The 15,225-nt window shown below is 34.6% G+C and overlaps 1 protein-coding gene across 13 annotated transcripts in view; it reads left to right on the top strand.

The window, feature by feature from the left end:
• The window catches only part of FIP1L1 (factor interacting with PAPOLA and CPSF1), a 68,343-nt gene that overhangs the window by 33,642 nt on the left and 19,476 nt on the right, over positions 1-15,225 (top strand). For all 13 annotated transcript variants that reach the window (XM_005681618.3, XM_005681625.3, XM_013964632.2 and 10 more), the window contains 2 exons: positions 4,050-4,143; positions 6,146-6,302. In XM_005681618.3, the coding sequence (XP_005681675.1) occupies positions 4,050-4,143; positions 6,146-6,302 (251 nt within the window). The remainder of the gene's footprint in view (positions 1-4,049; positions 4,144-6,145; positions 6,303-15,225) is intronic.

Here is a 15,225-nt window from a genome sequence, read left to right on the forward strand (position 1 = left end):
GTTTTGCTCCTCTGATTAAATTGCTTTTATTGACTAGTACATTGTTATGCTTCACCCACTGTGGAGGAAACTTGAGAAACAGGATGTGAAATTCAGTTCCCTTTTGGCTATAGTAATATTGGAAACTTTGTCACTATTTCAGTGTTTTTCAAAGCATGAGATTGCCATCCATTAGTGGGGTATGAGACCAGTTTGGTAGTCTGAGCCTCCAAATATTATTTAGTTTTTCCCCCCTGTATTATATGTAAATATTAATAAAGGCATACTTGATTTTAATGTTACCATTTTCCTTTATAGTAAGTGTTACTACTGTTTTATGAAACTTCTGTTTTTGTTTTTTATATAATGTATGTGCTGGGTTCCTATGTAAAATATATTTCCTAAATAACTGTTTTGTTGTTTAAAAGCTTAAAAACTACTGCAGTCTATCATACTTTCTCTTAAGATGTAATCAAAGGAGAAGCTTTTTGTCTTTTTACTATCTATAAAATGGAAGAGGGAAAGTGCTGCCTCATAGGATTGTTATGAGGTGTAAATATATGTAAAATGCTTAGAACAGTGCTTTCCTAGCACCATAGTAGGGGTTCAATAAATGCTAGCTGTCATAATTACCAAGAAAAGTAATCTTCAGTGCTAGTGTTTTGTTTTTATCTTAAATGCACACTAGAGACTTTAGTTATTAAGAATGTCCTTTATTTTGGCTGTTAAAAAATAAACTGAGAGATAAATATGTGGCCAAAGATTAATAACCTTTTGTCTATCTTCCCTTTGTCCCAAGTTCATTACTTTAGATTTTCTGTTGTATCTATGTAAGCAGCTCTCATACCCTTTCTGGAACATCAGAGTTACCAAAATATGGCGTTTTAATTTGATTCCATTAAAGTTTCAGAGTTGTTTTCATATTCATCTGTGTTAGGAGGAGAGGTAGAGGTTCTTGTGAATATTTACTGCCTGTATTAAACTAGTTGATGAAACAGTAGCTGTCCACCATGGTTAGTTGCTGTCTTTTCACTTTTTACTATGTGATTGAGTCTAATATAGAGAAGAGAATCTTGATACTCCATTAACTGCTATCTGCCTTACTGAACAAGTTTTTAAGTCCAATTAAATCTGTGCTTCGTAGAAATCCAAGTTATTGTAGATCTTCATGGTGAAGCTCTACAAATCTTTTTATACATTGAAGTAGAAAGTGGTGCATCAGAAACTTTAAAAATAATATGGTTCAATATTGTTCTCCATAATGTGGCAATAGAATTGATACTTGATTATTCTATTTTAATATTAAATATTATCAAATTAAATGTTACTGTGATACATATGTATCTGTTCTAAAATAACAAAATTTCTCATCAATTTCTAATTCCTAACAAAATTTTTGATTCAGTTAAATCAATTTGTGTGGTAAAAGTACTTGGGCAAGAAGATGTTACTATTATGGAAATGCAAGGAATTGTAATTTTTTAGACTCTCTCTAGCCATATGTGTTTGTTCAGACTAATTTCTCATTTGTATCTTTTTAGAAACATAGTATTTGCCATTTTGAATCTTTAGTGATAGCCTGCTAAATCACTGCAGTCATGTCTGATTCTTTGCAACCGTATGGACCATATCCCACCAGGCTCCTCTGTCCATGGGATTCTCCAGGCAAAAATACTGGAGTGGCTGCCATGCCCTCCTCGGCAGGATCTTGCACACCAGAGGATCAGACCTATGTCTCCTGCAGTTCCTGTATTGCATGCAGGCGGATTCTTTACTGCTGGGCCACTGGGGATGCCCTTTTAGTGATAGAGAAATCCATTTAAAGCTGAAAAAGATAATCAGACTTCTCTAACTACACTGAAGATCAAATTTTGTTAAATGAGCACTCCCATATGGCCCAGAATTTTTGAAAGCACAAATGCTTAGAAATCCATGGTCAAAGTTATAGAATCTTTCCCTTTTGTTACTTTTAACAGTTTGAAGGATTTGTAATGCAGGTTGCAAAGCCAAACAACTTTGTGAGAATTTATTCTTGACAGGAACATTGAAACATGTATAATATCATGTAAGAAACGAATCGCCAGTCCAGGTTCGATGCAGGATACAGGATGCTTGGGGCTGGTGCACTGGGATGACCCAGAGAGATGGTATGGGGAGGGAGGTGGGAAGCGGGTACAGGATTGGGAACTCATGTACACCCGTGGCGGATTCATGTTGATGGATGGCAAAACCAATACAGTATTGTAAAGTTAAAAAAAAAGTAAAATAAAAAAAAATAAAATAAAAGCAGCTTGAACATCTAAAAAAAAAAAAAGAATGGAGTGGGGAGAATCTGGTGATTGAGAACAGAAGAGAACGGAAAAGAAAACAGAGTAGAAATAAGGATTTTTACAATGAAGTCTAGGTACAGTAAATGGTGAGAGAAGTCCAGATCTCAGAAAATATATACTTTTATCTGCTGAGACGTTAAAATCTGAGATATGTTTTTATGTGGGAGAACGGATGGCATGTGCATTTCATGTGAAATTACAGTGATCATACCTTTATAAGTATTTTAAATTTTAGGGAAAAATTACAGCAGTATTTGTTTTGTCAGAAGTATATGAATTTTCCTAATCCGTGAATGTTAGGATAGTTTCCCAGCTATACTAAAGAATACAAGTGAAGGAAAATCACTTTTGATCTTTGAGATCATGAGGAAACTTGGGGACGTCAGTGACCCAGGCATAAAATCAGTAAGGCTTGAACATTTAAAAAAATATATTGATAGAAATCTTACATGAGCAGGATCAGTAGTTAAAGACATTTCAAATGATATTATAGGCTTTTTATAGGGCTCTCTTTTTCTGAGCATAAAATTATTTATTGGTCATTTCAAGGTTTACTTGAGACATATTTCCACCAATTCTTGCTTTCCAAAAGTCCTAGATTTTTCAAGGGCCGCTGTATCTTGCTGGAAGGCAGCATGGCTCAAGGGAAGGAATCTGAGGCTTTGAAATCAGAAAGACTGAGGTGTGTAAATTAGTTTTGCCATTTAGTTATTACTGAAGTCAGTTACGTCACTCTAGCTCTAGCTTTATCATCTCTGACTGGTAATATGTTGATTTTCTTTAAGGGTTATTGTGAGGTTTAGGTATAGAATATAATTGTTCAACAGATAGTAGCCGCTGTTACTAGTCATTTTAAGGAATCTAACTTGATGACTGTGGAAGGATTTATGGTACTTTGATTGTTCTAAAATTTTAAAAGCACAATTGTTCAGAACTGAAGTACAGATAAAGAGAAATTCATCTAATTTGCGTCCATTTTTCATTGCCAATGCCTACAAGTGACTTTTGTATTTTATTAACCATATGCATTTTTATAGTCCTTAATTACATGTATAAATGGCTTTTAATGTTATTTTATTTTTTTTAATTTAACTTGTTAGATTTTCCTATTAAATTTGCAGCATTATTTTGTGATAGACTGTTTTTCCATCTACTCACAAACTTTAACAGTTGTAAATACAGTTGGGGGTGGGCCTGGCATTTAAATATTTGAGGCTTTCTAACGGCAATACAGAACTGGTTCCCTTTTTATTCTTTTCTAATGCTCAGAATAAATTACTAAGAAAAATATTCTTTGTGTCTCAAAATTATTATTTTATATATTATTTATGCATTATATATTTCCAGGCCCTTTTGAAGAATTTTTAAGTCTGTAATATAACTGTGGTATGTGTTACAGTTATAGTGGCAAATAAATTTTATTTCTATTTGTTTAGTATTTGCTACCTGTTTCAATTCCACAAAGGTAAATTCAGTTGGAGAGTACTAAAAAATAATAAACTTTAAAGAAAACCTTCAAATATACTTAAAAATTAGCATTGTGATCATTGTTGGATGTGCTAGTCTTAGCTCATTAATAAAACTTTTTACCTAAATGAAGTTTTTTTCAAAGTGTGTTGTGATAGTTTTATTTTAAATTACATTGCAAAGGGTTTTGGGCTTTATTTCTTACCTAATATGTATATACTGTCCAAACATCTAGTTAGGTGAAACTGAAATGATTCAATTTTTACGTTACAGGAGATTACCTGGGGCAATTGATGTTATTGGTCAGACTATAACTATCAGCCGAGTAGAAGGAAGGCGACGGGCAAATGAAAACAGCAATATACAGGTTTAGTATTTTATGAGTTATTATTTTTAAATGAAAGATTATATCTGTGTTCTGGTTTAATGTATTCAGTCATAGCTCTCTCCTATGTGTTAGGTACTTTCGGTGCTTTTAATACAAAGGGGATTTAAAATGTGAATCAATCACTGCAACATAATCACTATGTTATTACAAAAACTGTTCTATTTAAAATGTATAACCTTTGGCTATTTTTCAGTAAAATTTCTTTTCCTTGCTATGAGTGTGATATATAGACTCAGTGGACTGAAAAGGGAAGATATGAGAAAAGTTTAAAGAAGAAAATAAAATCATCCATAGTTCTGCCATCTAAAGATAACTACTCTTAACATTTTGATACACCTTTTCCTCATCACTAAGTAAGATTGGGACAGATACAACTACAGTTATATTTTTGTGTATCCATTTTTTTCTGTTTAAAATTATCATTTGCATTTTTCCGTATCCTTAACAATTTGATTTAAAATCTCCTTCGGAGAAGGCAATGGCACCCTACTCCAGTGCTCTTGCCTGGAAAATCCCATGGGCGGAGGAGCCTGGTGGGCTGCAGTCCATGGGGTTGCTAAGAGTCAGACATGACTGAGCGACTTCCCTTTCACGCATTGGAGACGGAAATGGCAACCCACTCCACTGTTCTTGCCTGGAGAATCCCAGGACGGGGGAGCCTGGTGGGCTGCCGTCTATGGGGTCACATAGAGTCGGACACGACTGAAGTGACTTAGCAGCAGCAGCAGCAGCTTGATAGATTTATTCTATGGCTGTTCCATAATTTATTTAATGTGACATTTCTGAGAGAAATGGATCTCATGCTTTTTAGTTAAAAGGATGAAAGGAGATGAGTTATTAGTAGCGTGGATAACTCAAGTTTGAACTTGAGTAACTTAAGATTTTCAGCTGTTAATTGACTACACTTTTTCATTATTGTTTTCTTTCTCTGAGTACTTTAAAAAATATCCAAAGTGTTTTGATTCTTATTACCTTTAATAAATTAATCATATGAATGTTCTTTTTAGCACCTTTAAAGGTAAATTATTCCTAAACTGGAAGACAGTCCTCTTTCTTTCCCCCCACAATTAAAAGGCCATGCTTATTCTTAAAATAACTCTGCTTTCTACTTAAAAAATAGCTTTTCAACATAAGCCTTACAAAAATTACTGTACTTAAATGTAGGAAAAGTTAATGAAAGGAAGGATTATATGTTTAAATGATATGCTTCAGCCAGCAAGGATTTGAAAAGTATAAATATATAACATTATGTTCCTGCTTTTTCTGTTTTTCCCAAACACATTTGCACATTAGAGTCTGTCAGGGATCTTGTAAAAAATTCATATTTCTAGGTGCCACTCTCCTGTAGGTTTGATGCTTGTCCCTTACCTATTCACGAAGATCGGTATTTTATAAATACTTTTGGCTTATTGAGTATAAACCCTTGTTCTGAAAGTTAAGGGCTCATATGAAGAAGCTTTTTATATATCCAGTTGCCTTTTACTTGCACCCTATTTGATGCATGCCGTACAGCCTCTTACTTTACAGCCTGATGATGACAGGCTTTGGTATAATGCATATCTGGTTCTGCTGCCATCTTAGTTTCTTAATTCTGCTATCTGTGACTAATGATTAGAATGCCTTAATTTGAATACTTTATCTTTGGTTGAGTAACAAAGATAATACTCATTACATTTTATTTGTGATTGTCTCTTGCTTACAACGTTATTAAATCTCAGTTATTCCATAAGAATTTTACTTGTAATGATTCATTTTTTCCTAGGCTTTGACTATGAGCATTTTTAAAAGTGTGTTTGAGTGTATACTCACATACGTGTAATGTTCACTCATACCCCATGCATAGAACAATTAGTCCTACTTATCCAAAATACGTGTACGTGAATAAAACTTATTTCTTAGATTAAATGAGATTCATTTACTGTGTTTACTCTTAGATAAGAATATTTATTCACCTTTTTACTTAACTGTGCTCTAATTTTAGGTCCTTTCTGAAAGATCTGCCACTGAAGTAGACAACAATTTTAGCAAACCACCTCCATTTTTCCCTCCAGGAGCTCCTCCAACTCACCTTCCACCTCCTCCATTTCTTCCGCCTCCTCCGACTGTCAGCACTGCTCCACCTCTGATTCCACCACCAGGTAAATAGTAAATGAGACATTTGATTCTGAAAGAAAAATAGCCTATGTGTGTTTTTAAATTTTGAACTTAACAATTAAAGTATATATTTGGAAACAGAATCTTCACTGCATTACATTAAAAGTAATAGAACAAGAAACTTATGCTCAGTCTTCAGTAGATTCACACTGAATCAGCTGTATATGTGTCTTAACAATTTCAGCAAAGCGAAGAGGCAGTATACTAAAATAGAGACAAGTGGACTAAAACAGTGTTCCGAAAATGTGATAGTGATTCCCCAAATTAAAGTTGCTGATTGTGTATGTATAAACTCACATTGAGTCATGTTACCTTGTTTGGGAAAAAAATAAATAAAGATACTTTTAGAATTGCATAAGTTAAAAAAAATTATATCCTATGAAGAGAATTAAATTAAAATCTCAAGTCTAGTTGTCGTCTTTGTATACTGGTTTCCTTTTTGGAGACTGTTTCTGGGTGCCAGGGGCTTATTAAACATAACAGAAAATTAATGTCAGTTTTTATAATATTCTTAGCCACTTTTGGTTATTTATTAAAAGCTAGATCAGTGGTAGTAGGAAAAAATTCACAAATAATTCCCTAATTGTATACTTTCAACTTTTGTCTGATAGCCTTTGTTATTTTATTCACAGCAGGCTTTTAATATTTATATCCCTTAACCAGTTTTTAATGAAACTAACCAGATTGAGATAATAATTATTTTCTTCCTAGGGAGACCTCCAATAATAAGTGTTAAAAATTAGCTGCTGATCCTGACCATAACTACATGTGCCACATATGTAAAAATTTGCTTTTTATTAATAAAATCAGTTTATGCTAGAGAGCCACATTCACTCACTCACTTTGCATTTGCCAGAGAGTTGTCTTTAGGAGGTGGCAGTTCTGAATAGACTACAGAGGCATTTAAGGGATCTGAATAATCCTTTGTAATATTCATCCTTTTCCTCTAAAATTCAGCTATTGCATCAGCCCCACAACCACAGCACCTTTGATTTCCCTCTGAGATTCTGCTTTCCAAAAAGGATTAGAAAATTATGAAACATGACTATGGCTTTAGGGAATCTGTTGTTTCAAAAATAGTAGAAAGAGAAGATTAGATAGGTTTGAGTTGCTTACTCCAGACTGATATATTTTTCAAGTTCAGTGAATTTCTTGTTCTGACAATAAATTGCTTGTTCCAAAGCTGAAACCATTCAGAAGTTAAGATTCGATCTGTGGTCCGTAGATCTTTGATGTGGTGAGAATTAACTAAATGATAAGAGAAAGTAATGAGGACTTAGTGATTCATAAATGGATCTTTTGTTCTATGAGAAAGATAAAATGTGGAAATAATGAGACTAAAAGATGATCAGTGCATGTGGTCATAGTCTTTACATTGCTTTGTAATCTTATTTAATTACTAAAGGTGATTTAAAAGAATTTTCTTATTTACTACCTAATATAGTATATCCCCAGGTATTTTTCAACACTTGTTATTAAAGTAAGTGAGAGAAAATAGTGGTACAAAATAATAACAAAGGAATAAACACCTCACTGGTGTAAGAATATTTAGAAGCTCTGTAGGATATTGATAGGCAGTGGCATTATCTGGATGTGTGTTCTTTTTCAAAATGGTAAAAATCATTTCATTTCTTTGCCATAAAATCTGTTTATAAGGATAACAAATCTATTATTAAAATGTTTAGATTACCTATGGAATTATACCGTAGAGTACCACTGATTTTTTTTTTGTTTGTTTAAGCTATTTAATGTTAATTTTCAATTGCATGCTTTCCATATTTTTAACACCTGTACAGATTTCTTTTGATGCTTATCCTTATATTACCTTTCCGTGTCATCCTGTCAGCATTTAAGGAATACAAATTCAGATGAATTCTAATGCTGGTTTAAGCAGTATATATTGGTTGGGATCTTTGACATGGTGAGAATTAAGTAAATGAAAAGAGAAAATAATGAGGATTTAATGATTCATAATGGGTCTTTTGTCCTATGAGAAAGATAAAATATGTAAATAATAAGACTAAAAGATGATCAGTGCATGTGGTCATAGTCTAACTGGTATATTTGCTAGGGATGATGGTGAGGGAAAGATGCCAGTTCATGTTAAAACCAAATATTTGTAAGTTGAGACTCTCTGGATTGCTCCTTGTTTTTACTAGATTGTGAGCTGTTGGAGAGAGCATACGCGCTCCATTCCCATCTGTGTTTCCTCGCAGTGCCAATCACAGAGATCCTCTGTATACCTAACATTCCCTACATGTGTTAGCTAATTGAGTTAGCAACATATTTATGTATCCGTAACACCAAAGAAATTTTCAGATTGACAGTTGGTACATCACACAGGCTCTTATCAGTCAGAGTGGGCACTGGCTTTAAAAACAGTATGGCTGCATTAATATATATACCAGATGAATATAGGCAGTGATTAAAGCCACATTTGCAGTTACCATTTACCACAGAGTCATATGATTACAGCATGTTCTGTAGAGTTTGCTATAATTTAGATCATCTTAAGAATCATAAGCGGCTAATGAAAGAAAGCTGTGGCTCAAGCAGTCTTTTCGTAAGTATTGCTTTTAAAAGTATTCTTAGAGAAACCTTGGGTTTTCTTTTTGTCTCCTTGAGAAATACTGAAAGGAAAAATGGAATAAATCTTTGGAGAATTAATTTGAACATTCTAATGTTGCCTTTGTTAACATCAGCTTTCAAATGCTTAAGTTTTTAAGACTGTAGAGCTGTAAATGATGGAACAAATATAGTGATGATGTATTATGCCCATAATTTGGGGTGTTAATCCAGATTTGTCTGGAATAGTCCTATTAAACCTATTGTCCCAGCTTAATTGTTGTTATTCATTCAGAAACGCCCTGGTATGGAGGGTGACCTTTATGATCAACTCTTGGAGGTTTACAGATGTGGCTTCTTGCATGAATAGATGCTTGTGGTGGCTTAGTTGCTAAGTTGTATCCGATTCTTGCAACCCCAAGACTTCCCTGGTGGCTCAGATGGTGATGCGTCTGCCTACAATATGGGAGACCCGGGAGCAATCCTTGGGTTGGGAATATCTCCTGGAGAAGGAAATGGCAACCCACTCCAGTATTCTTGCCTGAAAAATCCCATGGACAGAGAAGCCTGGTGGGCTACAGTCCATGGGGTTGCAAAGAGTTGGACACGATTGAGCGCCATCACTTTCACTTTCATGGACTGAAGCCTTCCAAGCTCCTCTGTCCACAGGATTTTCTAGGCAAGAATGCTGGAGTGGGTTGCCATTTTCTTCTCCCAAGAGATCTTCCTGATCCAGGGATTGAATCCTGGTCTCTTGCGTTACAGTCGAATTCTTTACTGACTGAGGTACCAGGGAAGCTGCTTCATTCAAGAAATTTTCACTGTAAAATAGTTAACAGAAAAGAGATGTGTTGTTTCCTCTCCCCCTCAAACACATCTACAACATATGTGAAGTCTTGTTATAACAGACAAAGTCATATTTCTGGCGATAGTAGATTTGTCTAAAGAGTAGAGGAGGTTTGGTATTGGCGAGTACAATAAACATGTAAGGGACGTTCAGTCCTACGTTAATGTTATGACTTCTGGATTAGCTTTTCTAAATGGAAAAGTAATATGGTTCCTTGCTACCATACTGATAGTAGCTTGAAAACAAACACTGTAATTTATTAGGATCTTCCTTAATTTTCAGAAAATCTGTTGTTATTAGTAATCCAGAAAATACTTTCTATTGTTAAGAGTTTTTTCAGACACACATTATTAGTGTGCTTCCATGCTTTCACTGAGTAATAATAGAAGTAAAAGTTAATGTTTATTAAATGCTACTGTTGAAAGCGCTGTTCTGAACACATTTCATGTTTTAGCTCAATTTGATTCTCAACACCATCTGAAGTAGATACTATTCTGGTTTTACAGATGAGAAAACTGGAATCGTAATAGCTAGAAAGTAGCAGAACCAGAATTCTAACATAGGCAATTTTGCTTGAATGCCTATTTTATTCAACTACATTGAAATGAAGAAGTGAATCATTACCTATCTGTATTCACTCTGGTAACATGGCCTAAAAGCTCTTTTAAAAAATTTTCTTGTTGTGAATGTGCATGCATCTATATTTGTGATTAAGGAAGTTAGGGAGTGAAAAGTAGGGATCAGACTTTTTTTTTTTAATTCAATTAATTGAGATTTGGGGCTTCCTAGGTGGCTCAGTAGTCTGCCTGCCAATTCAGGAGATTCAGCTTCAATTCCTGGATCAAGAAGATCCCTGGAGAAGGAAATGTCAGTCCACTCCAGTATTCTTGGCTCAGAAATCCCGTGGAGTAAGCCTAGCAGGCTATAGTCAGTGGGGTTGAAAAAGAGTCGGACACAACCTAGTGACCAAACAGCTACAGTAATTGAGGTTTTACTATTTGCCTGTTTTGTGTTAAGAAGTCTGTTTACTGATTAAACCAGTTTTTAAATACTTGTGTGTTGGAAGAAAAATCGTAGAATTGGAAGGATTGATATTATAGAGCAGTTGATTTTGTGTGGGTGTGTGTGTTTGTGATAACATGACATAAGATTGATCATCATACCCATTTGTAATTGTACAGTTCAGTGGCATTAGTACATTCACTGTGTTGTGTAACCATCACCCCTATCTATACCTAAAACTTTTCCATCATGCATAACAAAGCCTATATATTCATTAAACATAATACCTTCCTCCCTACTGTAGCTTCTGGTGGCTTCTTTCTGTCTCTCTGAATTTGCCTACTCTTGGTGCCTCATATAAGTGGAATCATACAGTATTTGTTTGTGTCTGATTTATATTATTATTTTTTAATAACATTTTAATTCACAGTTGTAAATAGGCTGTTTTTTAAACTTTGATCAAACTGTATTACATTTTATGATAGATTTTTAATTTAGATTTTAAATATTAATTTACTTTTAGTGTCATATTTTATGTTCATTTTTATATAATTTAGTTTGTTGAACAAGAAAAGGGAGAGTCAGTTTAACTCCTGTCTTGTTACCTTAAGAGTGTTAAGGCTCATGTGACTATTGTTCTGTTAAGTCTTGGCAACAGTTGAAATCTAGCGCATGAGTAGAATTCTACTAAGTTGAGTAAGTCTCTTTGCTTTACGGAGATGGAGCCCAGACCATAGATAAGTCATCTCTGCTTTTAAAGTTGGATATAGAATTTAGTGGGCTTCCCTAGAGGCTCAGACAGTAAAGAAACTGCCTGCAGTGCAGGAGACCCAGGTTCGTTCCCTGGGTTGGGAAGATCCCCTGAAGAACGGACTGGCAACCCACTCCAGTATTCTGGCCTGGAGAATTCCATGAACAGAGGAGCCTGGCAGGCTATAGTCCATAGGGTCACACACAGTCAGACATGACTGAAGCAACTTAGCATACATGCATGCGTGCATAGGATTTAGGCTCTTTATCTAGATTTCAAAATGTATAAAATTCTGCATTTTAGAGCAAAGTATTTTTTTTACTAAAAGACTTTTGTTAGGTAGGTAAGACAATTAGCATCTTAGTAGTCATCTAGTACTACAAATTATATGAACCTAAAAATCTTGTTTGTTCCTTAAGTATTTTGAATTTGAGTTAGTGATGACACATGGGGCTGAAAGCAGCTTACTTCTGAAGTTTTTCAGTATTTCCTCAGGGTTTTCATTGTCTTTAGATTATTTTCCTGTTAGCAGTCTGGTTTCTAGTGCAGTGGCTGTTAAACTTTTTGGTCACAGATCCCTTTATACTCTTAAAAATTACTGTAGACCCCAAAGAGCTTTTCTTTATGTGTGATAAATTCATCTTTTTATTAGAAATTAAACCCAATAAATTAAGATATTTTATTTAAATATTATTTTTAATGTATATCTAATCCAATTACATACTAAGATAACATTTTAATGAAAAATTATTCTTCCAGAATGACAAAAAATTATAGTGCAAAGAGTGGCTTTCTTTTACACCTTGTAAATCTCTTTGCTCATGTGGCATAATACAAAAAAACTGGATTCTCCTGTTTGCTTTCACATTAAATCAGTTGTGATTGCACATGTCATGTAACCTCTGGAAAAATTCATTGTGCATTTGTAAGAGAATGAGCATGAAAATGGCAAATAACATCCTAGTGTTTTTATGAAAGGAGTTTTGACCTTTAGAGATTCTTAGAACGGACACCCCCAGGAAGCTCCAGATAATACTTTGAGAACTGCTACTTTGCAGAAGCTTGGCTTATATTCAGTGAATATTATCTGCACTCTTGAGGAAGTATAATTTTGTCCCTTTATTTGAGAAATTATTCTGTGAGTATAACATTAAGCTGGTTTTACAGTTTCATCAAGATTTTTGGTCTTACACAGCAAATCTGCAGGTTAATCTATGCTATTTGCCAAAAATGTAAGCACTAAAAATGTAGTTTCCAGAAGTACCTTTTGAAAAATAACTTCTTGAATTTTTGAAGAAGTACTCATTTTCTGTTTTGTTATAGTTTTCTATATTAAAAAAAATACAGTAGTGTATTGGTGTTTTCCATAAACTCAAAATAGGGTATAATGCTAATTATAATGAGCACAATTTAAGTTTAATAGCAATTAAAAGCTTCTTTAAGATGTTGATTTTTGAATGTCTTTTTCTCCCTGTTGCTCCCTTTATAACAGTTATATTTTTAATACATCCTTCGTTGTTCAGTCGCTCAGTCATGTTCACCTCTTTGCAACCCCGTAGACTGCAGCTTGCCAGGCTTCCCTGTCCTTCACCGTCTTCCAGAGCTTGCTCAAACTCATGTCCACTGAGTTGGTGATGCCATCCAGCCTCCTTGTCCTCTGCATCCCCTTCTCCTGCCTTCAGTCTTTCTCGGCATCAGAGTCTTTTCCAGTGAGTCGGCTCTTGGTACCAGGTTGCCAGAGTACTGGAACTTTAGCTTCAAGAGCAGTCTTTAATACTCAGGCTTGATTTCCTTTAGGGTTGACTGGTTTGATCTCCTTGCAGTCCAAGGGACTCTCAAGAGTCTTCTTCACCAGCATAGATGCTGTATATTGTAGAATTTAATGATGATTTAATATTTGCTTTCATTCGTGCTACTCTTCTAGTTATTTTGCCTTTAGAGTTTAATTCCTTTACAAGTAAAAATATCGGTATTTCTAATCTGAGATGTTTTTGTCTAACAGAATTTTTGTTTCCCATAGGCTTTTAGGTTATTTTATAATTGGAAGAGTGAGAGATTGTAATAAAGATAAAATAATTCACCAATTTTATAGTTAATGTAAAATTATCTTTTTTACTTTTTAGGTGTAGAGTATGCTGATTACCATTTCTGATGCTTTAAGTGTTCATAGTGCCTTTTAACACAATTTTTTCTTTCAAATTACTCCTGTTTGTTGTTGCACCTTGTAATTGTTTTACTTTATAGGTTTATAAGTATTCTACCTCGTATATTTTTAAAGTATAGATTGTAGATGATGTGTATGTGTACATAATCTTTAAAACACTGGTACATAGAAAAGCATGTGGTAGAAGGTCATATTTAAAGATTTTTATAAAGCTTGATGTTTTGTACTCAGGTTTTTTGTGTGTGCAGAATTTACTTACGAGCTTGATGACTTGAAAGTAGTAATTGGTGAGACTTAAGGCAAGCAATTAGGCTTTTTGGTGTTTGTAACACACTAGTGTTGATGAAGATTATAATTTCCAAGTGAGAAATAGAAAGCATAGTTCCCATTGTTCTGGTGTGCTTCTTTCTTTTATTTGAACTGAATAGAGAAATAATAGGTAGTTGATAGCTGGTAACTATATATATTAGTTAGCTCTTGATCCACGACGACAGATTACTTTTGTAGAGCGCAGTGGTTTAAGACACATACGTTTATTGTTGAACAGTGATTGTGGATTAGCAATGTGGGGACAGCTTAGCTGGTTCTCTGCTTCAGGGTCTCTCACAGACTTTGAGATGGTCATCTCAAAGACTTCCTAAGAAAAGATTCATGTTCAGATTCACTGACTTCTTTGTTAAAAGATTCACTTCCTCTTCACCATGGTAGTTTGCTTCATCATAGCATGAATGCTGAGAGCACAGTAGAAGAAACCAGCAAAATAGAAGTCAGTCTCTTTTGTAACCTAGTCATGGAAATAACATTCCATCATTTTTGCTATATTTCATTTGTTGGAAATAAATTATTATCTAGCCCACCTTCAAGGAGAGGATATGAATACCAAAGGTGTAAAAAGACATGAATACCAGGAGGCAGGAATCATTGGAAGCCAAGTTGGAGGCCTCCTATCACAGAACTCTTTCTTTGCCTAAGTTATGTAAAATAATGATGGGATACATTAAGAATGAATTCACAGATAATTTTTATTCCAGTTTTTAACTTAAATACAGAGCTATTGCTTTTGTGAGAATTTTAAAAATAATGAATTTATAGTTGAATTCCTTTCGATGTGATGTTTCGCTGGCGTGCTGCCTTTCTGTTTCTTTGTACCAGTTCCTTCAACCCCCTGACAGTCCCGCCACCCACCCTTACACTTCTTTACATTTAAAAGTTCATATTACATACTAGAAAAGTTAAATCCTATTTTCTTTCTTTGAAGGTGCCGGACAGTATAGGCTGTCATACAGCTGTACTGTTTTATATCACAGTGGCACATGCTTTGTTTAATAAAAATTTGAAATGGAGTTTATGCGTTTTGAGTAGCTCCGCAGTGCAGTTTGCAGGGAAGTCTGAATGTAAATCCATTGATTCCCAAAATACGGTCTCTGGTCAGCAACACCATCACCTCCTTGTTTGGAATGCAGATTCTCTGCTTCATGCCAGACCTACTGCATCAGAAGTTCCAGGGGAGGGGCCCCGCAATCTGCATTTTAACAAATTCTTGAAGTAATTCTGGTGGTCGCTAAAGTGTCAAAACCC

Source organism: Capra hircus, chromosome 6 (assembly GCF_001704415.2).
Source record: "Capra hircus breed San Clemente chromosome 6, ASM170441v1, whole genome shotgun sequence".
Taxonomy (NCBI): domain Eukaryota; kingdom Metazoa; phylum Chordata; class Mammalia; order Artiodactyla; family Bovidae; genus Capra; species Capra hircus.